The following is a 21,983-nucleotide window of genomic DNA, read 5'->3' as shown; positions in this document are numbered from 1 at the left end:
GCTTCTGTTACACATATTGATACCCTTGAGGCCGTTCTTCCAAAAGGTGAGGAGATCATTAAAATGGATTAAGAGCAATAGTTGACAAATTTACTGGACTATAGGAGACTTTAAAAAGCATGATATAGGGGCGCCTGGGTGGCTCAGTCAATTAAGTGTCTGCCTTCAACTCAGGTCATGATCCCGGGATCCTAGGATCGAGCCCCGCATTCTCCCTCTCCCCTTTTTCCTCTCCCTTGCTCATGCTCTCTCTCTGTCAAATAAATAAATAAAATCTTTAAAGGACCAAAGTATGCACAGAGGAAAATGGCCTCAGATTAATGGCTACAAAATTGGAATCTTATGATACAACAGGAAAAAAAAATTAGAAAAACTTAAATCTCTTTATTTTACAAAAACGTAGTACAAGTAATACGTTTATAATAAGACAAAATACTTGGCAGCTATTTTGTAATCATAAAATCATCCAATAAATTATATATATTCTGGGGCACCTGGGTGGCTCAGATGGTTAAGCATCTGCCCTCAGCTCAGGTCATGATCCCACAGTCCTGGGATTGAGTCCCATTTTGGGCTCCCTGCTCAGTGGGGAGCCTGCTTCTCCCTCCGCCTCTGCCTTTCTGTCTCTCATGAATAAATAAAATCTTTTTAAAAAATTACATATATCCTTGGAACAGTGGGCTCACACATTAGTCCCAAGAGTCGCATGCCATGTATCAAGTGAGTTCTCTTTATTAGACTGCCTGGTTTTCGTATCTTTAAGTGGGAGATCGTGTCTTAAGAATAAACTGAGTTGGGGTGCCTTGCTGGCTCAGTGAATGGAATATGCAACTCTTGGTCGTGGGGTTGTGAGTTCAAGCCCCATGTTGGGTGTACAGATTACTTAAATATAAAATCTTTTTTTTTTTAAAGAATAACTGAGTTAAAATGTTACATACTATAAAAAAGAAACTTAAGAGAAAAATACTGCCAGCATTGAAATCTCCCCATCTATCCCAGGAGCATAGTTTGAGAAATGATCATCTAGAAAATAATGCTTGGATTGTCCCTTTCTAATTTTGTGTTTGCTTCTTGATTGTCTTCACACTGATTTGAAACTAGAACTCTGAGTTGAACTGGAGGATAGGAACACTGTAATTATAGCCTAAAAGGGCATCAGTGGAACTAAACCATGAATTGAGGCGTGGGTGGGGAAGAAAGGAGATAAAGACAGAACACAGTCTTCAAGTACATACTGCAGTTCCTAAAGCTGGAGTTGCCTTCAGATTCGTAAAATTTTTCAGAGCCTGTTATCCTTTCAGCTATTTGCCTAGCTTTTGTTAACTGATACCCAAGAACTATTTGAACTTCAGCTTGTTACAAAGGGACATTACTGCTAGGGTGAACTTTCTGAAATAGAGTATTTTGTCAGGGTGTTGTTCTTCCCTTTCTCCTCTTGTAAACGAAATTGCGCTTTCCTTTAATAAAATGTTGAAGCAAATCTCACGTGCCCTCTCCTGGTAGTTCCTGCAGTGAGATCAGCTGGTTGGGCATGTGCAATGATGTCATGATTGGCAGTAAGTTTACCCTGCAGGTTCAAGGTGACCAAAATTAGAGGTGAGAGAGGAACATCCTGGGATGGATGCACCTACTAATTAACAAGAATTGAAGAGCTTGTAATTTCTTTCATATCATTAAATGAAATAATGCATGTAAAGTGATCATTCCAATACTTGGCACATACTAAACACTCAGCAAATGTTGACTATTATTATATTGGTTTGCTCTATGCCATGTCAGAATTCCTGTAATGAAAACAGAGTGGGGGCACCTGGGTGGCCTGGTCTCAGTTCAGGATCTTGATCTCAGGGCCCTGAGTTCAAGCCCTGCATTGGGCTCTATGTTGGGTGTGGAGCCTACTTAAAAAGAAAAAAGAGAGAGAGAGAGAGAGAGTAATGAGAAAAAACAACTATGCAAAAATTCAGGTGCAGTCAGCCAATGACTTAAACTCCATTGTAAACTTCTTCACTACATTACACATCCTGACAGAAACACTCAGCATTGCCATAAAATCCCTGACATCTGAATGAAAGACATTTACACGAAGACTACACATTGGGTCACCTACTGACCCTTCATGATTTTGAGTGTGATAGAAGATACCCAAAAGGCCTAGATCTGCCGTTTTGTTAAGCACTGCCATTTTGAGACTGGGATTAAAAAGAAAAACTAACCTTGAAGATGATACCAGAGGTTGGGTTTTGGTCAATTTGCCTTTTGGCTATCAAAAGGTCTTCAGTACTTGTAAGCTTGTTTCAGCAGAATGTAACTGGTTGGGAAATAAGGAATTACGAAGCTAAAGGAGTAAGAGTAGTTCCTACTGTAAAGACTTCATCTCGCCTTGGAGTGAGTTATAGTTCTATGGTAAGGAGCTTTGTTCTCTGTGATAGAGGGTTTTGTTTTGTCCCCCCCCCCTTTTTTTTATTTGACAGTAGAAAGATATGGTTTGGAAGTTCTTTTATAAAGGGAGATGATGCACACTTTTGGCAGCTGAGTGCAGTCTGTTTCTCCCGTTACTCTGTAATTGAGAGGCATGTTAATATCCTCATAAAAGACATTGTGCTGCCTCTTGTTTAAATGCTCAGCTGTTCTGAGGCCCATTATTTCCCCTAGGCAGCCAGTGACTGACTAGAGTCAGCAGGTTTTTATGGCATTAACAGCAGTTTGCTCTTTTATTTTTAATGTGATTCTTAATCCCTCCCTTTTGTAGGTTTCTGCAACTGAGAATAGCCTGGCAGTCCGTTCCACCCCTGCTGAAGATGACTCCCGTAAGCATTTGTTCTTAGACCTGGAGGATGAGGTTCTTGTTCTGTATTCTGTATTTGGTCTAGGAATGTCCCCATTGCTGGCAGTGCTGAGAATGCAACACATTAAACCCAGCAATTTAGCTGATCAGATCTTTCACTTGGTATTAAGGACTTATGCTTGCATACCCTTCACGCGTTCCATGGCTTAGGGAGAAGTTAAGCTCAATATGATTAACTTGGGGCAAACCGAATAGTTTTCGTCCTTCTCTCATTGAAAGTATCCTACCTTTTGTATCAAACCTTTTCAGGGTTCAAGCTGTAAAAACCAATTTTGAAGTTTCATTTTAACAGGAGTTTGGCCAAGAAGGATTTTATTTATTTACAGGGATAAAGAATTGGCATTCTTTTTTAAAAATATTTTTTTCTTGGGGCACCTGGGTAGCTCAGGTGTTAAGCATCTGCCTTCGGCTCAGGTCATGATCCCAGGGTCCTGGAATCAAACCCCGAATCAGGCTCCCTGCTCAGCGGGAAGCCTGCTTCTCCCTCTCATTTTCCCTCTGCTTGGCTTCCCTCTCTCGCTCTGTCTCTCTCTCTGTGTCAAATAAATAAATAAAATCTTTTTAAACATTTTTTTCTTTTAAAAATATTTTTCTCTGCTTATCGACATGTGTACCACAGTCCACCTTCTAGCCTGATTCTAGAGATTTTCCTGTTGGTGCTGAATTTTATCACCTTTTTATCCATTTCAAGCCTCACTTCTCCCCAAAACAGAAACCCTTCTGTTTTTTTTTTCTTTCATTCTTTACTATATCCACTTTTGATTCTGATTTTCAGTGTTTTTTTAAAGATATACATGGATTTCTGGGACGCCTGGGTGGCTCAGTCGGGTCAGGTGGTGATCCCAGGGTCCTGGGATGGATCCCATATCTGGCTCCCTGCTCAGCAGGGAGTCTGCTTCTCCCTCTGCCTGCTGCTCCGCGTGCTTGTGCTCTCTCTCTCTCTGTCTCTGTACCTGACAAATAAATGAGTAAAAAAAGTCTTAAAAAATTAAAAAAAAATATATATATACATATATGTGGATTTCTAGCTTCTCCCCAGGTTAATTGAAACTCAGCAACTAAAATAGAAATATGAATTCAACAAATATCTAGTAAATCGTACCTTAAAATTTCAGAGAGAAATTTGCTGCTTGAATCCAAGAACATTCCTTTTGCAGTCATTTTGCTTGGACTAGAAATTCTTCTGAGTTTTGACTGGGTTTGCAAAACATTTGAAAAATAAGCCTTAACTTTTTAGTACTTTGTTGACCTAACTCTAGATTTTAAGGAATTCTTTTATTGTTCCTTAGTAGCACTTTCCTGTGCCTGCTCAGAGTTTTCCACACAGTGACTATATTGGCAGAAAATTGACTTATGCAGGTGACACATCAATGATTATGAAAAAAGCTTCATGAGCCTTTTTCCATAATCTCTATCCATAGATATTTGTTATAGAACTGACCAAAAAGATTGTGTCAAATCACACACACACACCCCCACACGTGCACATGTGTGGGTGAGGGTGTGCGTGTGCAGTAGGAAATTTATACCCTCACATTCCATCATTTTTCCAACTTCAGTTGAAGCATCCCAGAAGGAGTTATTGGGGGTGCTAACTACCAAAAAAGTCATCAACATCTACAAACAGCCTTTTTTAAAAAATTTAAATTCAATTAATTAACATATAGTATATTATTAGTTTCAGAGGTAGAGTTCAGTGATTCATCAGTCTTACATAATACCCAGTGCTCATTACATCATGTGCTAAAAACAGGCTTTAAAAATGACAAATCGGGGTGAGGGGGGAGGGACAGGGTAGGAGGAGGAGCATCAGCAGAAAGTTCTATAGATCGGGTGATTTGGATTTCTGCAGTGTGTGGCAAAGGGTAAGAAAGGCTCCCAGCTCAGAACTTAAGAGCATAGCTTTTAGTATTAGAAGAGCTGTGTTCTCCTGGTATTGAAAAGTTCTCTTTGGTGTCCAACTTCTGCTTTGGGGAGGAATCATTTCTGAGACTTCCCTTGAGATAATATAAAATGTCTTCCTTTTGTAACTCAAGCAGGTAACTCCCAGTTCAAGAGTGAGGTACAGCAGCCTGTCCATCCCAAGCCACTAAATCCAGATGCCAGAGCCTCCAGCCTCTCTGAAAATTCCCCTCCCAAAGCGGTGAAGGTATGGTGGCAATTTCTCTCAGAGCCTTTAGACATGGTTTACTAGTAGAGCTCGTTGCACCTTATATCATTATGTTCATTATAACCCATTTTTGCTTTCCTGGGGATGAAAACATCAAGTAAGGGCATACTTAAGCCAGTCACTTACCCTGGAAATCTTGTTCTGCTCAGATGTTTGAGCCAGGAGGGGAGAGGTTCACTAATAGCTTCAGTTTGAAATCTGGAAAATTCATGAAAGTTTTAGGGAAACCCAAAGTTAAAGAAAATGATGTGGGATCTATTTATTTAACTTTTTTTTTTTTTTTTTTTTTTTTTTTTGTGGGGAATAAGTGCCCAAGTCCATAAATCTGTGAATGGGCAAAAGACCACAAAATGGGAAATTCAAGAAATCTGTTAAACTAATTCAGCCCATTGGATGGGGATATGCATGTCAGCTTAGAGAGAGTGGCCCCCTGGTCTGAAGAACTTGACTGTAACATGATTGGTGGTTAGCTTCTTTAAAAAAAGAATGTGTACGTTGCAGTGGGGGTTGGCCAGCCCATTTGCTGTAGAATGGGGCATTCAATAACATTCATACTGGGATATATCATATTAGATGTTAAGGAATGTATAAAAGTTTTGTATCCTAAGAAAACTTTACTAGGCCACTCAATCTCTGACCACCTTTTATTCACCAGTTTTTATAAAAACAGTCTTTTCCCATATAAATATATACTCTCATAAAAGAAAAGTTAAAAAAAAAACCTCAATACCTACTTTAGACTTCATTACCTGACTTGTTTTAATGAAATGCTTTGCTAATGTAGTGCAAATTTAGCCACGTGGATTAATAACCAAACATAGGCACACTTCTTTAGTGTCTTTCTCCTCTGGTGCTCTCTTAAGTAGGTCGGTTTTGTTTAGAAAGTTTTGACATTTCAAAGAAAGGCTACAGTAGGTAGATTTGGTGTGTTGATGGTTTGTAACGGCCCCAGGCCCCAACCTCCTGGACCCATCAGCTGTGCTTGTACCTCTCAATTGTGGGCATGACTGGTGCCTTGATGAAAGTTCAAATGCACAAAAAGGAGGAAGAGAAGAGGACATAGATGAAAGTTTGGAACAAAAGGAGAAAAGGGGACAATCTGGGACTGAAAAGGCGAGTTAAAAAAGGGAAAGGGGCGGAGTGAAGAATGTAAATGAGAATTTTATGGGAAGCTGAGATTCATGAGGAGAGTTGGGTTTATTGAAGAGCAGAGGGTGAAGGAAGTAGCAAGAGAAAGCAGGTAAAGGGAGGAAGGACAGAGTTACAGTGATTGAGCTGCCCATTGTATTCAGCGTGACCCCCACTTCTGGTGGCCTTAAAGTCCAGCTCATGCTGTCATCAGCACTGTCTTTGTCCAGTATCTGGAGCCCAACAAAGTAGCAAATGCCATGGGGTTAATTTCTTCTCCGACAGCAACCCTGCCCAGATGTGAGTCCTTGAGTTGTGGTTGTGGATCAAGAACAAGCCAGTAAATCTGACATGGCCATGGACTGGGGGCTTAGGGAAATTCCATGGCTTGTCTAAAAATTAAAATCTGTTCTTGAGGATATGTGAATTGTCAACCCAGGCTTGTTTCCCTCCCTCAACTGCTAGGTCAGACCTCTTGGTACTGGGTTGGACTTTTGAGGTCTCTCCTTGATTCAGACTCCAGGGTCTCAGCTGCTGCGTGCTGAATGACAGAGTGCACCTCACTTAGGTCCTCCCTAGCATACGAGGGATGAGGGGAGATGGAGATGAAGCTCCCCCTGCACCCGTCCGAGACCCAGACCTGTTCTTTGGCCCCAGACACTCAGCAGGATAATGCAGACAGGCCTGCTTTCACCAGACAGACACTTCAGGTTTTGAACGTTGTGTAAAGACTGGAGTAAATGGGCCTGGCTCCTGTGTTTGCCTGTGGTCCAAAGCTCAAATGATTACAGATGGGACTCCATCACATCTCCACTTTTATCTAAGGGTAGTTTATTTTCTCCTCCTCACTTTTATCCTTTACGTTCTGAAGGCAAGTGTGTATATATATACACTTCAGTGTTTATAGGAAGACCTTCTGGCGTCACTGGTCTCACGGCTATAGATCATGCGACAGAAGTTGTTTCTCCACTTGGGGAAATTACATACAGCCCAGAATAAACTTGTTCACTCAGAATAGATTTCTAGGCCCCACACATACTGGAAAAACTGTTCCTTAATGCCTATCTGTCTGTCGTTGAAAAATGGGACATCTAAGGTAGAGATTCGATTCGTGTCAAACTTTAGCTTGGTAAAGTGAAAAAAAAATGATGCTAGTCTTTACAAGTAAGAGTTTTATTTGTGTCTTTTGAACGCTGGTTAGATGGCTCAGTTGATGAGATGTGGTGCTAATGAAACTGAAGTTTCAGGTTCATTCTCAAAAAAAAACAAACAAACAAACAAACAAAAAAACCCAGTCTGGGAGCAGAGCTCAGTGGACTCTATGAGGTAGATCAGGAACTTTCTACTTAAGAGACCCAGAGGTCTTGTAGGCCTTAAGTCCTTCTACTGAGAGAAGTTATCCCCTAAATGTTTCCAGGGTGGGGAGGATAGGGAGGAAGAAGCTAAGGAGATGTGGCCAGCTCTGGGAACACCCACTTGCCCTCACTAGGACAGCCAAGGCTTCCTTGACTGGTCCTACTGAAGGATGTGGAGAGAAAACATGGCAGACTGCATGAGAGGACACACTCTGGCACCCTGTCTGTGCCCTGCTGGCTGTCCCTTCCTCTATGGACAGGGTAGGAGGTTTTATGCTATTTTGCAAAGCCATTAGAATTATGCTGGAAGGACATCTAGAATCATTTCTTACTATCTCCATTATTCCTGCTTTATCAGAACACAAACCTTTCCTCCACATGTAGAGCAGTCTGTTTAAGACGGGAGTATCTCCAAAATGCTGTCAAAAAGAGTTTCACAGAAAGCCATGGGAAGGGTTAAAGCTGCACAGAGCTGGCCCAACCGTTTACTGTATATGAAGAATTTCAGTTTAATTACCTAGATATTTTGCACAGATGGGAAAGGAGGGGATGAAAGGCATTTTGTTGTGTTCTGAGGAATGGAAGCCTGACATCAATACAGAATTTTCTTCTGATTTCACCATGTACAAAGGCTAGTTAGCTTCACTGACTCTTGCCAGGTCTCCCGCCGTATATATGTATATTGTTTATATATGTTACATATACATATAAATATAAACATATCTATAATCTCCAAACTAGAGCTTTCATTAGACTGAAATAGGTGTATAAGATAAGAGGGTGAAAGTACATAGGGGAAGCCATACACATTTATTAGAAAAATAGCTTTGCATAGATGCTGATCAACAGAGGGCCTGTAAGATCCCTCATATGGGAAAGACATGACAGTGTTTATGAATATCAGTTATGTAAATATTACTACCATCCAGAGATACTATCTACATATTTGAATTTGAAACAAAGTGAGGACTGTAGTTTGGTTCAAACTGCTAGAGGGAGATTATTTTCATTTGGGTTAGCATCTGCTCTCCTCCCCAAAGAGTTTCCTTTAGTTACGGAAAATTAGCATGCCAGGAAAATTTAGAAAATGCTCTATTGGTTTGTGAATCGAGAGTTCTGAGTTTTAATTTTAATTCTGTTACTGACCGTGGGAGCTTTGATAAGGAACAGTGCTGTCATTTCTACACGTGAAAAAGAGTGAGGGAGGAGAGATGAAAAACATCTGACCTAGGGAAAAAATATATTTTAAAGATAAAAAATAATGTCTAAAATTCTAATACTGGCAGTGTTTTCAACGTGGCCGTGCCAAGTCCGAGCATACCATGAAGGCATGGGCAGGATATTTGCCAGGCCTACCATAATGGTAGAGATTTCTGGGCACTGACTCTGCTTCCTGTCGTCTGAATAGACATGGGGGCAATTACAGAAAAGTGGCTGAGAGCCCGGGACAGAGGAAGTAAAGGGAAGGCACAGACGCCGCCACTCTGATTTGGCATATTACCAGATTGGGATCCTCTTGACTTTATGAAACTAGAAAGCCCTTGGGCAGCTGCGATATAAACATTAAATAATATTGGAAAAGGTCTATGTAAAAACCGGATAGGAATAATGGGCCTCTGCTAGGTCTGGTTAGTTAGAAGCTTGTGGTTAGTCAGGTGTTTGGGCTAGCAGTCGATTAATTTGATGTTAAGGAGGGATGGCCTTTCACACGGGTGGGTGAAGGCCCTGTTCAAGGGAGAGCCATTGTGGGTCAGGTGTGGGAGGCAGTAAGACACTAAAGAATTGTTAATGAGACACTCCTTGTGTGGGCGAAGGCTCAGAACAGCTCTCTCTCCTGAGCTGGGCCAGGTTCCAGCCTCAGGTAGACAGGAGTGAGGCTGCTTTTGCCCACAATTAGCAGAATTACTTGAAAAGGCAAGAAAATGTGGTCTTATTCTTGGATCTGAGTCTGTACCTGAGTTTCAGCTCAGCGGCAGTGAAGCGCTCCAGGGCCCCCCCCCAATGCTGTGTATTCACCGAAGGTTCCTGTTTGTCTCTTGCAGCTTCTGCTTCCTGCTCCTCGGGTACCTAATCTCTGCTCCTGCCTTCCACTTTCCTCCTAACGTGAGCTCAGCTTTCAGCTTTCTCTCAGGTTCTCCTTTCTGTTCCCAGGGCCGCACCCTCCTTCAGTGTGTCCTCTGTGTGTGTGTGATGGAAGGCGGGCTCCAGATCTCTCCATTCCCCGTGAGCAGTCACACCCCTCTCCTCTTGGACCCTGGGAGATTCCTGTCTCCTGCTCTGTCTTTACTGCCCAGAAGGAATGCTGCCCTCCGAAATCAAGGGCTCAAAATGCAGAAGCCGCCCTGCAGCTGAAAAAGAGTTTCAGTCTGAGAAATAGATACATTTGGCCTCTGACTTTTGCATCATGTGAATTGTGATCTGCACCAGGTCTCTCCCATGCTGTCAACTGTACTGTTACACCCAAATTTTATTTTGCATTTTAATCTATTTCCTGCTTGCTAGACAAGGACCTAGTTCTTTTTAGAAGAAACCTAATTAAAACTATGCAGTGACATCTCCACTGAATCCTATCTTGTTGGAAGTGTCCATGTAAGAATTCTGAGCTCCAGATAAGGCCCTGATTGCTTCTAACAGCATTCAGTCATAATAACACTTGATCATATTTAAATACCTCCCTTGTGCTTGATAAACTAGGTTGAACTTGTCTTTGACTATTTAAGTTTTTCTTTTTAGGACTCTAACCTTAGGAATGGAAGGGGACTGTTGAGGAGCCATTTCCATTCAGTTCTTTTCCTTGGTTCTTCAATCCCTTGGTGCTATTTGGGAGTTTACCACTAAGCTCTATTAAACTCCCTTTTATAGAGATTTCCCTTTATGGCTTTTTTTTTTTTTTTTTTTTTTTTTTTTTTTGCCCATTTTCTACTTTTGTTTCCTGTCCGGATCCATTTGGGAAATGATTCCTATTTTTTGCTTTACCTCCTGGTGAATCATGTAGCAACTAAACCAGCAGTCTGAATTTTTTTTTTTTTTTCAGTCTGAATTTTTTACGGAACTATTTTCAGGTTTTTTTAAAATGAAAATTCTATCTTGCCCATAACCTGGTTTATTTTTGGCTTATCTTAACCATTCAAGTCCTGGACCTTGGGACTAATTTGCATTATTTACCACCACACAGGTCTTGGCTGCAGAGCACCACCAGCCCCCCTGCCCCACCTCCCACCCAGGTGCCTGTAAGAGCTTCCTGCAACCTTACCCCAAGCTGCTCCTGCATTTGCTGGAAAGGTGTTTCTGCTGGAGCAAGTCAAGAGTTATTTACATATACCTAGGGTCTTCTTACCCCCAGCCCCTAGTAGCCTAGTAACCATTTCTTAAGTAAAAACTTGCCTTTTGGGAATTCTTACTTTCATCAGTGCTATAATACGACCTATTTTATTTTCTTTAGGATTGGGATTACCAGCTGAAAGAGCTGTGCTCACTCTGTTCTTATTCCACCCTTTGCGGACAGTTTGTGAATTCCCAGTCTGTTATGACCTTTCACTCCCCATTACAATAGTTTTCTCCATTGTTTTTGGGGGGTTTTTGTTTGCTTGTTTTTTAAGTAGGCTCCATGCCCAACATGGGGCTCTAACTCACAACCTGGAGATCAAGAGTTCTCATGCTCTCCCACCTGTGCCAGCCAGATGCCCCTCTCCATTGGTTTCTGAGAAAATTATAGAACCTATAGCTTTGTTGGGCTATGCTTTCTTCTGGAGTCCTAATTAAATAGTTTGTCTCTTTAAAATTAATTACATTTACATGTCAGTTTTGACTTACTTAAAATATTGTGCCTAATGGATAAAATATTATGCTAAGTCAAGATTATAGGTGGAGAACACTAAAAGATGCTTTATCAAATTGTCTTTTCCCAATTCCCAAAGTCCAGTGCTTTTCCTCTCCTTTAAATTTATCCCCTTCGGAATCTGTTCTTATAAAAATCTGTCCTGCTTTTACCAGGCACTTGAATCAAACTTCTGTGTGTGATGACATTTTCTCCTAATTTCTTGTCTGTGGAACCATTTTGTGTGTACTTCTGTGTGTATGTGGTGGCCTGTCCAAGCCTTCCTCTGCAGTCCTGCCTCAGTGGCTGCTACACGTGGGGCAGCCAGCCAGTGGGGGAAAGGGATGCAGGAGAGCTTCCTAGCCTTAAAGAGTCAGCCTATAGAATTGTAACAGGCTTAGTGTTCCTATGAGAATGGACAGGTAAGGGAGCCCTTAGCTAACAAAGTAAAACCAGGGCACATCTCAGCAGAGGAAGAACTCATCCCTGCCTGTGCTAACATTACCCTTTTCCTTCTAGAAGTTTCAGACACCTGCAAGAGAGACTTGTGTGGAATGTCAGAAGACAGTCTATCCGATGGAGCGTCTCTTGGCCAACCAGCAGGTGTTTCATGTCAGCTGCTTCCGTTGTTCCTACTGCAACAACAAGCTTAGGTAAGCCAACCAGAGTGAGCTATCTCTCTGTGTCGCTGGACCACAGGAAGGAGTCTTTGGCTTTTAGAGCTCTGGTACTAGAAGCTCTTGTACAAGAGTGCGCTGTTAAAGGTCCTTGAAGAAAGTAAAAAGTACCATTTAGTAACAAGTATTTCATATCAAGTGAGAGTGATGTTTGGAACTTCTTGGTACATTGATATTTTAATTTACATGTTTAATTTATGTGGAGCTTAAATGCTATGGGTGGCAGGTAAAACCCTCTGTGACTTAATTTAGTAGAATATCCCCCTTTGGTCTCACAGAATCATAAAGTTAGGAAATCTTAAGAGTATACTTGTCGGGGTGCCTGGGTGGATCAGTTGGTTGAGCATCTGCCTTCGGCTCAGGTCATGATCCTGGAATCCCAGGATTGCACTCCACATGAGGCTCCCTGCTCAACAGAGAGCCTGCTTCTTCTCCTGCCACTCATCCCACTCTTGCTCTCTCTCTTTCTCAAATAAATAAAATCTTTTAAAAATTTTAAATAAAATTTTTAAAATAAAATCTTTAAAAAAAAAAGTATACTTGTCTAAGCCCTTACATGTCCCAAACTATATAAATGGTAATAATAATAATAATAGACCTTAAAGAGCATGTATTTTTCTGTATATTGCTTCCTTTGATTTCTGAGAAAATAATTATAATTTCTTCCACGTAACTCAAGGTATGGATAGAAATGTGACAAATTAGGGCACCTGGTGGCTCAGTGAGTTAGGTGTCGAACTCTTGATTTTGGCTCAAGTCACGATCTCAGAGTTGTGAGATCGAGCTCTGTGTTGGGCTCCTTGTTCAGCGTGGAGTCTGCTTGTCCCTCTGCCCTCTGCTCTTCCACCCCCTCACCCGTGCTCGAGCCCACTTTCTCAAATAAATAAATAAAATCTTTAAAAAAAAAAAAAGATATGTGACAAATTGGGGACATACTCCATATTAACTCATTTAAATCAGAGAGTCTTAGAGAAGTAAGTAACTAGGATGCCACTTCGCCCAGCTTTCTTTTCAGAGCAAGCATTCCTTCTAAGATACTCTTGAAAGATGTGCTGGCATCTGTGTGGCCCCCCCAAGGGGTGATACCCCACTACCTAGTTCCAGTGTAAGATAGCTCTAGCTTCACTACTTTCCCTCCTATTGAGCCAAAATGTGCCTCTGTATCTTCTCGTTGTTTCTTTTTCTGCCCCTGGTATTAATTTTTTTTTCTCCAAAGCATATTTTTCTATGTTTCTGAATTTTTACATCTCTTCTGTGGAAATGCTATTATTTTAATATCTCCTTTAAAATGTGTTGCCCTGCAAGAGACACCAAATCTCCTAAAGGCCTGTCCAGCACTGATATTAGAGTAGATTTCCTTCCTGGCTGCTGCTCGCTGGGCTGCTGTTCACCATATCCAGGCACTAGCATCTAGTGAGAACAGACCATTTGCAGGGCATTATACCTACTCCTGTAGAGATGTCCTTTTAAATTATAACACAAAAGGGGAACGAGGAAAATGATCCAACTTTGTACAAAGGAATATCATTGTAAGTAGTTACAGATTGTAAATAGGAAATCTGTGAGTGATCAGAGACAGGTGGGCTTATCTAGGGAAGACTTCCTGGAAGAAATAACGTTTTTTGACAGTTTTCACAGAGGGGAGTGAAGCCATTTGAAAATAGGAAGATATACCACATGAAAGAATGTCTTGTGAAAGTTCAGGCCTAGAAATGAGCATGTTTTTATAAGGGTGGTAAAACACATGTGCTTGAAAGGGAGGGGATAAAGAATTCTAGGTTGTCAATGTCCTTTTAAAGATATTTTCTAAGATATTAGCATCTTCTGAAAATACTGCAGTTGCCAGATTTCAGCCTGCTAGTATAAGTAAGAGTATACAGGTCTATTAACTTTATGCTCTTTTTCTTTTAACAACAGTCTAGGAACATATGCATCTTTACACGGGAGAATCTACTGCAAGCCTCACTTCAATCAACTCTTTAAAGCTAAAGGCAACTATGATGAAGGCTTTGGGCACAGACCACACAAGGATCTGTGGGCAAGCAAAAATGAAAATGAAGGGGTTTTGGAGAGACCAGCCCAGCTTCCAAATGCAGGGGAGACCCCTCAGAGCCCAGGGGTAGAAGATGCCCCCATTGCTAAGGTGGGTGTGCTGACAGCAACCATGGAAGCCAAGGCCTCCTCTCAGCCAGAGAAAGAAGACAAGCCAGCTGAAACCAAGAAGCTAAAGATTGCCTGGCCGCCTCCCACTGAACTTGGTAGTTCAGGTAGTATCTTGGAGGAAGGGATCAAAGTATCCAAGCCCAAATGGCCTCCTGAGGATGAAATCAGCAAGCCTGACGCTCCTGAGGACGTCGATCTGGATCTGAAGAAGCTAAGACGATCTTCTTCACTGAAAGAAAGAAGCCGCCCATTCACCGTAGCAGCTTCGTTTCGAACCACTTCGGTCAAGAGCCCCAAAATCTTGTCCCCACCTATAAGGAAAGGCTGGAGCATGTCAGAGCAGAGTGAGGAGCTGATAGGAGGAGCGACAGCAGAAAGGAAACAAGTGGAAAATGCCCATACCTCCGAGAAGAATGGTAGTGTGGGAAAAACAACCTGGCAAAACCAGGAATCTAGAGGAGGGGAGATGGGGGGAAGAAGTAAGGAAGATCATAGTTTTGAGATGGGGAGTGAGAATCTTACAGAAAATGGTGCAAACTTAGATGAAGATGAAGGAAGCCTCAAGCAGCAATCTCCACTAGAACCCAAGTCTACAAATTGGTCCAGCTTTGCAGATGATACCTCTCTGAAGGAATTCACTACCCCAAGTCAGAAATCCCAGGATGTGGGATTCTGGGAGGAAGAAGTAGTTCAAGAGCTGTCTGTGGAGGAACAGATAAAGAGAAATCGGTACTATGATGAGGATGAGGATGAGGATGAGGATGAGGAATGACAGGCCACAAGTGGTGCTGGGCCTTAAATTTGTGTTCGTGTTAGTGAGCCTCTGCCCTTTCTCACAGTTGATGCACGTACACAGGTATCTTAGCATGAACTGTAATTTATATGCAAGTAATTTTGGAAGAGTTCTTTAAAAAAATCCCATACTACAGCTTAAGTGAACCAATTCTAAATTCTAGAGATGATATTAGTTAAGTCCTCTATATTAGCAATGATAATATACATAAGTGCTTTAAGGTCTTATGGTGGGGGGGGGGGATATGCCAACTGATAAGTCCAGACTCCACTGTATTCCCAAAAGGCAATATAAAAATAGATGATTACAAGCACATTGTTACACTAAAAATTCAACTATGGAATTAGGGAACATACAGAAGGGGTTTAGAGACCTAAACATTATGACTGAATGCACTTTAGTATAAAGGGCACAGTTTGTATATTTTTAAATGAGTACCAATTTAATTATTTAGTATTTGTCTGTTAAGAGATCCCATATTTAATCTTTAAAACATTTTTTAGGTTAATTTTCTTACTTTGATAGATATGGGGGATTTATTGCTATGCATCCTTTTCTCTAAATAATATCCTGAACTGGATTCTTGAGATATAACACCACCATTCTTTGGGGGCACTTGAGCACATTGGTGCTTGGAGAAATCCACTGTCTCTCCTATAAGCTCTGGTATTTGCCAGGGAAGTTTGACTAGACCCCAAATGATTGCTTTCTTCTTTGGTGGTCTCTATGCAGCTCCTAATATACTGAAAGCTGCAATATTTTTATAAGATCTTTTGTATTGTTGTTTGCCATATTGCATGTTAAAGTGAAAGTGAGGAGTTTAAAGGAGGAATAACAGAAAAAACTGCCTTAAAGCGCTTGAGCCCAGACTTCCAGACCCGATATTCCACTTCTGATATCCCCTTTCTGGGACACTAGTTTTTTTTTTAAATATTTACCAGCTCTGAAATGTATTGATTTTTATGGCAAACAGTATTTCCAGGGTGCAATTAAACCAATTATAGGCCTTTTTTGGGAAGATGGTTTTCTAGTAGTTAAGTTTCAGACCATTATAAACTTGAGTACATTTGTTGTACATAATTGATATTCCAAATCTATGTGGGGGAGAGAGGTATTTTAAGCTACAGACTTTTCTTTGTACTCCCTTTTTAGAGATTTAGCTCTAATATTTTTTAGAGATGTAAAATATTCTGCTTTCTTACAGTCTTGCTTAGTCTGAAACATTTTTATTCAATAAAGCTTTTAATTTACATTTGAACTTTCCAGTGTTCCTTACCCATTTTTATTTTACGTTGTGACAATCTCCCAGGACCTCCTTTTACTTAAGTGGTTTGGAAAGAAAAAGCAAATGGGTCTGGTGCATTTTAACTGAAGATAAGTGTTATGAGTATATCTCACCACTAGGTGGTGGTGTTGGGTCGATCATGGGTGCTCATCTGCCCTAAAGGAGGACAAATTTTTCTTAAAAATTGAGGGCAACTTGTCAAGAAAATTAGTGTGTACATTCAAAATGAGCTGTTTGTTTTAGCCATTCAAAATCGGTTAGTGGTTTTTTATTATTCATTATACTCAACATTTAACAATTCACCTTGCCATTATGCCTAACATGCTAAAGGGAATTTCCAAAGGCCTCTACTTGAAGATGTATGTGTTTTCCACTCTGGGCAGAGGAAATAGTTGGTTGGTTGATTTCCTTTCCACTAGAGGCAACTGCCCCAATAGTTAAAGCACTTTTTTTTTTTTTTTTAGTGTCATTTATTTATTCATTTGAAAGAGAGAGAGCACAAGCAGGGGGTGCAGACTCCCCACTGAGCAGGGAGCTCGATGTGGGGCTTGATTCCATGACCCGGAGATCATGACCTGAGCTGAAGGCAGACACTTAACTGACTGGGCCACCCAACACTTTTTTTTTTAATGGAAGTATGGGAGTGTGGATTACCTTGGAGATGGGCATGCTTTTTGAGTCATCTGTTACATTTTTCCAGGGTCATTCACTGTATGGTCCAGGGTCTTGCCTGGTCTTCCAAATGGATAGCAGGGTACTATTTTCTGCTCTTGGCCCCATCACAGGCTGAAGTCATTTAGAAAGCCCTGTTCACTCAACATTTAATCCAGGATGACATCCATAAAATATCCAACCCTGGCTTGATTTTAGCTACATTTACTGTGTGACTCACTGATACTCCAGCCCATCCACATAGTACTCAATGAATCTACTGATTTTATACAAAAAAGTCTGTGTGTCTATGGCCAGCACTTATGAGTATTAGCTGAATATGTCACCGTAAATCAGATATGCAGGGGCTGAGATTAATTTTAGAAGAACTATTTTCTTTGCCTTTCAAGGGCTAAGATAGACATAGGTACAGAGAGTAGAAACAAGGACTAGCTCCATAACAATATAATAAAAGGTTATTCTTTTTTTTAAAATATATTTTTTAAGATTTATTTACTTGACAGACAGAGATCACAAGTAGGCAGAGAGGCAGGCAGAGAGAGAGGGGGAAGCAGGCTCTCCACCGAGCAGAGAGCCCGATGCCGGGCTCGATCCCGGGACCCTGAGATCATGACCTGAGCCGAAGGCAGAGGCTTTAACCCACTGAGCCACCCAGGCGCCCCAAAGATGTGTTTTTCTGTTGGTGAAGCAAGAAAAGGGGCCAGCTTGGGACCTGAGATGGTTAAGGAGACTCTTCATGACTACTATAGGGCCAACTTAGTTCCTTCCACTAGCTTGCTCGTTGGATCACTGCTGAACAAGGTTAAAGCTGTACAAAGTTTGCTCTCGTTACATATTTCGTCAGCTATATATTTTCTAACAGCCAAGAGGTTGAGAAATGGTACAAATGTGGTTTGGGGGGGATAGACCTTGAGACCAAGATCATTGTGTGATTTGATTCCTGCATGCCAAGTTAGTATGTTCTTTGTTCCTTGGGACTCTAATTTGAAATCCCATGGGATCAAGGAGAGTTTACTATTATATTTTAAGATTTATTTATTTGACAGAGTGCGCACAAGCAGGGGGAACAGCAGGCAGAGGGAGAGGGAGAAGCAGGCCTCCTGCAGAGCAGGGAGCCTGATGTGGGGCTCCATCCCAGGACCCTGGGATCACAACCTGAGTCAAAGGCAGACGCTTAACCGACTGAGCCACCCAGGTGCCCCAAGTTTACCTTTATAAAATGTACCTTGAATAGAGGGTAATTACCAGTGAACTATTGCTGCGTTAAAACAAAAATGGCTCCAGGCAGTGATTCTCAGACCAGCTGCAGTGGCATTGCCTATGAGTTTATTAGAAATGAGAAATATAAATCATAGGCCCCACCCTGACTCACCTCCTGAATCAGAATTTCTGTGGATGGGGTCCAGAAAACTTTTAGCAAACTCTCTATGTGAGAGATGGGACAAGCTTATATCCAAGCTGTGGTACCCCAAGTTTGAGAACCACTGAGCTAAAGCAAAGCTAGTCAATTTTAGGATGGTTCCCTTGCCCTCCCCCCACCTTCTTTCTCTCCCCTTGAAACTCTAACTTCTGGTGTAAGCATGTCTTACTAGTTACAAAGTTACTTTATCTGTCCTTGAACAAGAGGTAGAGATTCAGTTCTTTTAATCTTCTTTTCAGATCATTCTAGTTAGCCTGCGGTAATTAACCTAGCAGCTGGGTTTAGGGTTTAAACAGACCGCACTCAGGGTTCAGGAATCTCCAGCAGTTGAGGGACAATTTTGAATTTTAGCTTTTTGAAGTTTTCTTGTTTATGGCTCCCCTTCTTGTTTATGTAGATCCACAAAAGAGTTAAATATTTAATGTGGAAACCTAATATTAAGAAGGTTTATAGGACAAGGGCTCAGGGTTCCAGAGTCTAAAAATTCTCTAGATGGGAAGCCCAGGTCTACACGATTCTATCTAACCTTGGGAAAGCTGCTTAACCTCTCTGGACCTCAATTTACCCATCGATAAAACAGTAAATACTTCATAGGATGATGGCGTTAAATAACTGGTGTAAAATGTTCAGTACCGGGCACCTGGGTGGCTCAGTTGGTTGAGCGACTGCCTTCGGCTCAGGTCATGATCCCGGACTTCCAGGATCGAGTCCCGCATCGGGCTCCCAGCTCCTTGGGGAGTCTACTTCTCCCTCTGACCTTCCCCTCTCTCATGCTCTCTCTCACTCATTCTCTCTCAAATAAACAAACAAAATCTTAAAAAAAAAAAAAATTAAGGGGCGCCTTGGTGGCTCAGTGGGTTAAAGCCTCTGCCTTCGGCTCAGGTCATGATCCCAGGGTCCTGGGATCCAGCCCCACATCGGGCTCGCTGCTCAGAAGGGAACCTGCTTCCTCCTCTCTCTCTGCCTGCTTCTCTGCCTACTTGTGATCTCTGTCTGTCAAATAAATAAATAAAATCTTTAAAAAAAATTTTTTTTAATGTTCAGTACCTGGCACACTCTCCTTAAATATTGGCCATCATTTATTTATTTTTTTCCTTTGTATTATTCTTTGGATAATATCCTTTGGATATCTTCAATTTCCTTTTACCCATGAGAAAATTATATAAAAGGATTTTCAAAAGTCCATTTTAAGAGATAAAACAGGGAAAGGGAATTGAGATCATGCAAAGACACGAAGGAAGGTAAAAAGCTGGGAGCACAAAACGCTACAGGTGGGCAGAGTTTAGGCGGATCTGAGAAGAGGTAGGCCCCAGTGACTGGGGCTGGGGCAGAGATGTAGGTATGGCCTGCCTTGAAGCGGGAACAGCCTTTGGAACGTCTGGGCTGAGACGGAGGAGCGTCCCCTTCAGGGAGGTAGGCCTGAAATAGGGGTGTGGCCGTGGCTGGAGGACAGTGAAGAAGGGGAAGAGTGGCCGAAACCCTTGGCAAAAATGGGCGGGGCCAGAGCTCAAGGCCCGCGGGACGGGATGGAGGCGGGGCGGGGAAGTGAGGCGTGGCCAGGCCGGGGGCGGGGTCCTAAGGAGAGGCGGCCCCGGGGGCCGCAGTCAGGGAGGTGGGTGGGTGTGGAGCCGAGATGGGCGGTGAAGAGGCCCGGCCCCACGGAGGAGGCGGGCTGAGACTTGCCGGGGACGAGAAGGGGCCGGAACGGGGTGGCCGCCGGTCGGGCCCCGCCCCGGGGCCGCCTCCTCGCGGGTTCCGTTGGCTGAGGCTGCAGCTGAGGCTGTGGCGGCGGTGGCCGCGGGGCGGGCGTAAGATGGCGACAGCGGCGGCTGGAGCCCTGGGCCTGCTGTGGGGCTGGCTGTGGAGCGAACGCTTCTGGCTGCCTCAGAACGTGAGCTGGGCCGACCTTGAGGGGCCGGGCGACGGCTACGGCTACCCGCGGGCGCGGCATGTCTTCTCGGCATTCCCTGTGGCGGCGGGCATATTCTCCGTGCGGCTGCTCTTCGAGCGGTGAGAGTCCGCGAGCGAGCGGCGCGGAGGGCCGGGGCCGGGGCCGGGGCGCGGGCCGGTGGGGCCGGCTCGGGGGAGAGGCCGAGCACCGGAAGCATCAGTGCGGGGAAAGCCCGGAAGCAGGGGGCTGGGAAAGCCTGGGCCGCCGCGCGGGATGCTCGGAGGGTGGCCGAGGTGGTCGCGGAGCCTAGGTAAAGACCGAGTTTGGGGCGTGGACAGTGAAAGAGCCGGAGTCGGTGGAGGGTCGCTGGGGCCTCTCCATCTCCGATCCCGGAGGTCGCCTGGGGGTCTTCTAGGCCTGCTCCCAGCATCCAAGAATTCTACTGACGAGAAGCAGGTTGTGTGTGAGCTGCGGCCGAGAGCCCGAACAGCCGAAGCGAGAAACAGGAAAGGGCCACGGGAACCAGCACTAGTTGGGGCTGTGGAAGCTCAAGGGTTAACGCAGAGCCAGCCCTTCCAAGAGCAAGGTTGGACTCTTGAGAGTTGAGGGGAACAGGGTTAGGCCCCAAGCCTTGGTCTGTCCGTTCATGGACGTGTGTGTGAGAGAGAGAGAAAAAAATTATATGTATATATTCTCACTCCCCCCTCCCCCCAGAATGCTGCCAGAGTCCGCAAGAGAGTAGAAATCTGGTAGGGATAAGGCGTGGTGGAGCCTGAGGCTTCCAACGTGTGGAAAGGTGTCAGATTAGTTGCAGAACAGGCCTTGGAGGCCTGAGATGGAAGGAGGAGTGGTCATTTTGAAAGGATGAGAGCCGGAGGGCTTAAAAGAGGACACCTGTATTGAGGCAGCTTCTGAGTTTAGCAGAATCACAGCATTCTTTTCCTGACCTTGTGTTCTTGGTAAAAGTGATTTCACTTTTCTTTGACTCAGTGATTAATATCTGCTAAGATACAGTGTTCACAGAGGACTTGATTTGATTTTATAATATGGACTTAAACAACTGTGGGTGATTTTGATCAAATCTACTCAGGCTCCAGAAAAGGAGACTTCTTTCTGCATAGGTCTCAGGTAATGAAGATGGCATTTTTGACATCTGTTGTTCATTTGGCCCTTATGCAGAGCAGAAATGCCCTTTCTAGGATGGAAGTATATTGCAAATGATCTTTTACTCTCTGAAAAATTAATGTTATGTGTTTTGGATTACTTTTCAAAACTGTCTACTATCTAATCTTTGATATTTTTTATATGTAGCTAGCTTGCCATTCGTCCATTTATTCATAGTGTTTGTGTATTGTTACTGAAGCACTCTGTCAGATATTGATGTACAAAAATGAAGATGCTTTTAACTGAAGCAAATGAAACTGAAAGATCTAAATGCTTTTACTGGGTCCTTGGGAACTTATTGTTGCCATTTTTAAAGTGTAGTCATTGTATTAAATATTCCTGGTGTAGGGGCAAAAACCACTTATCCCTCAGGAATAACCTAGTTCTAGGTACTCTCCACCTTGGCAACTGTGTATGAGGGCTGAAAAAAGAGAAAGATAATGTAATGACTAAAAAGGAAAATACACAATTCAGGACAGAAAAAATTTAATTGTCCTAGGAAGAGAGTCTCTGCTTTTCATATATGCCAACATGGAAATTTCGTCATGTCAGTGGTAAGAGGAAATAGCTTGTTGCTTATAAATACCCATTTTGTATAAACTT

At 42.8% G+C, this 21,983-nt stretch overlaps 2 protein-coding genes across 13 annotated transcripts in view; both read left to right on the top strand.

Annotated features, from left to right (window-relative positions):
- LIMA1 (LIM domain and actin binding 1) overlaps positions 1-16,206 on the top strand; it is an 89,825-nt gene extending 73,619 nt beyond the window's left edge. For 4 of the 10 annotated variants that reach the window (XM_080811087.1, XM_080811083.1, XM_080811092.1 and 1 more), the window contains 4 exons: positions 2,750-2,807; positions 4,882-4,994; positions 11,835-11,968; positions 13,910-16,206. In XM_080811087.1, the coding sequence (XP_080667213.1) occupies positions 2,750-2,807; positions 4,882-4,994; positions 11,835-11,968; positions 13,910-14,927 (1,323 nt within the window). In that variant the 3' untranslated portion in view covers positions 14,928-16,206. The remainder of the gene's footprint in view (positions 1-2,749; positions 2,808-4,881; positions 4,995-11,834; positions 11,969-13,909) is intronic. The other 6 variants (XM_080811089.1, XM_080811086.1, XM_080811084.1 and 3 more) reach the window with 3 other exon arrangements.
- Positions 16,207-19,937: 3,731 nt separating this feature from the next.
- The window catches only part of CERS5 (ceramide synthase 5), a 30,564-nt gene continuing 28,518 nt past the window's right edge, over positions 19,938-21,983 (top strand). The window contains exon 1 of one of the 3 annotated variants that reach the window (XM_080811100.1): positions 19,938-20,335. In XM_080811100.1, coding sequence (XP_080667226.1) covers positions 19,959-20,335 — 377 coding nt within the window. In that variant the 5' untranslated portion in view covers positions 19,938-19,958. The remainder of the gene's footprint in view (positions 20,336-21,983) is intronic. The other 2 variants (XM_080811101.1, XM_080811102.1) reach the window with 2 other exon arrangements.

Source organism: Martes martes, assembly GCF_963455335.1.
Source record: "Martes martes genome assembly, chromosome: 8".
In the NCBI taxonomy this organism is placed as follows: domain Eukaryota; kingdom Metazoa; phylum Chordata; class Mammalia; order Carnivora; family Mustelidae; genus Martes; species Martes martes.
This window is presented reverse-complemented; position numbering and strand designations above follow the sequence as displayed.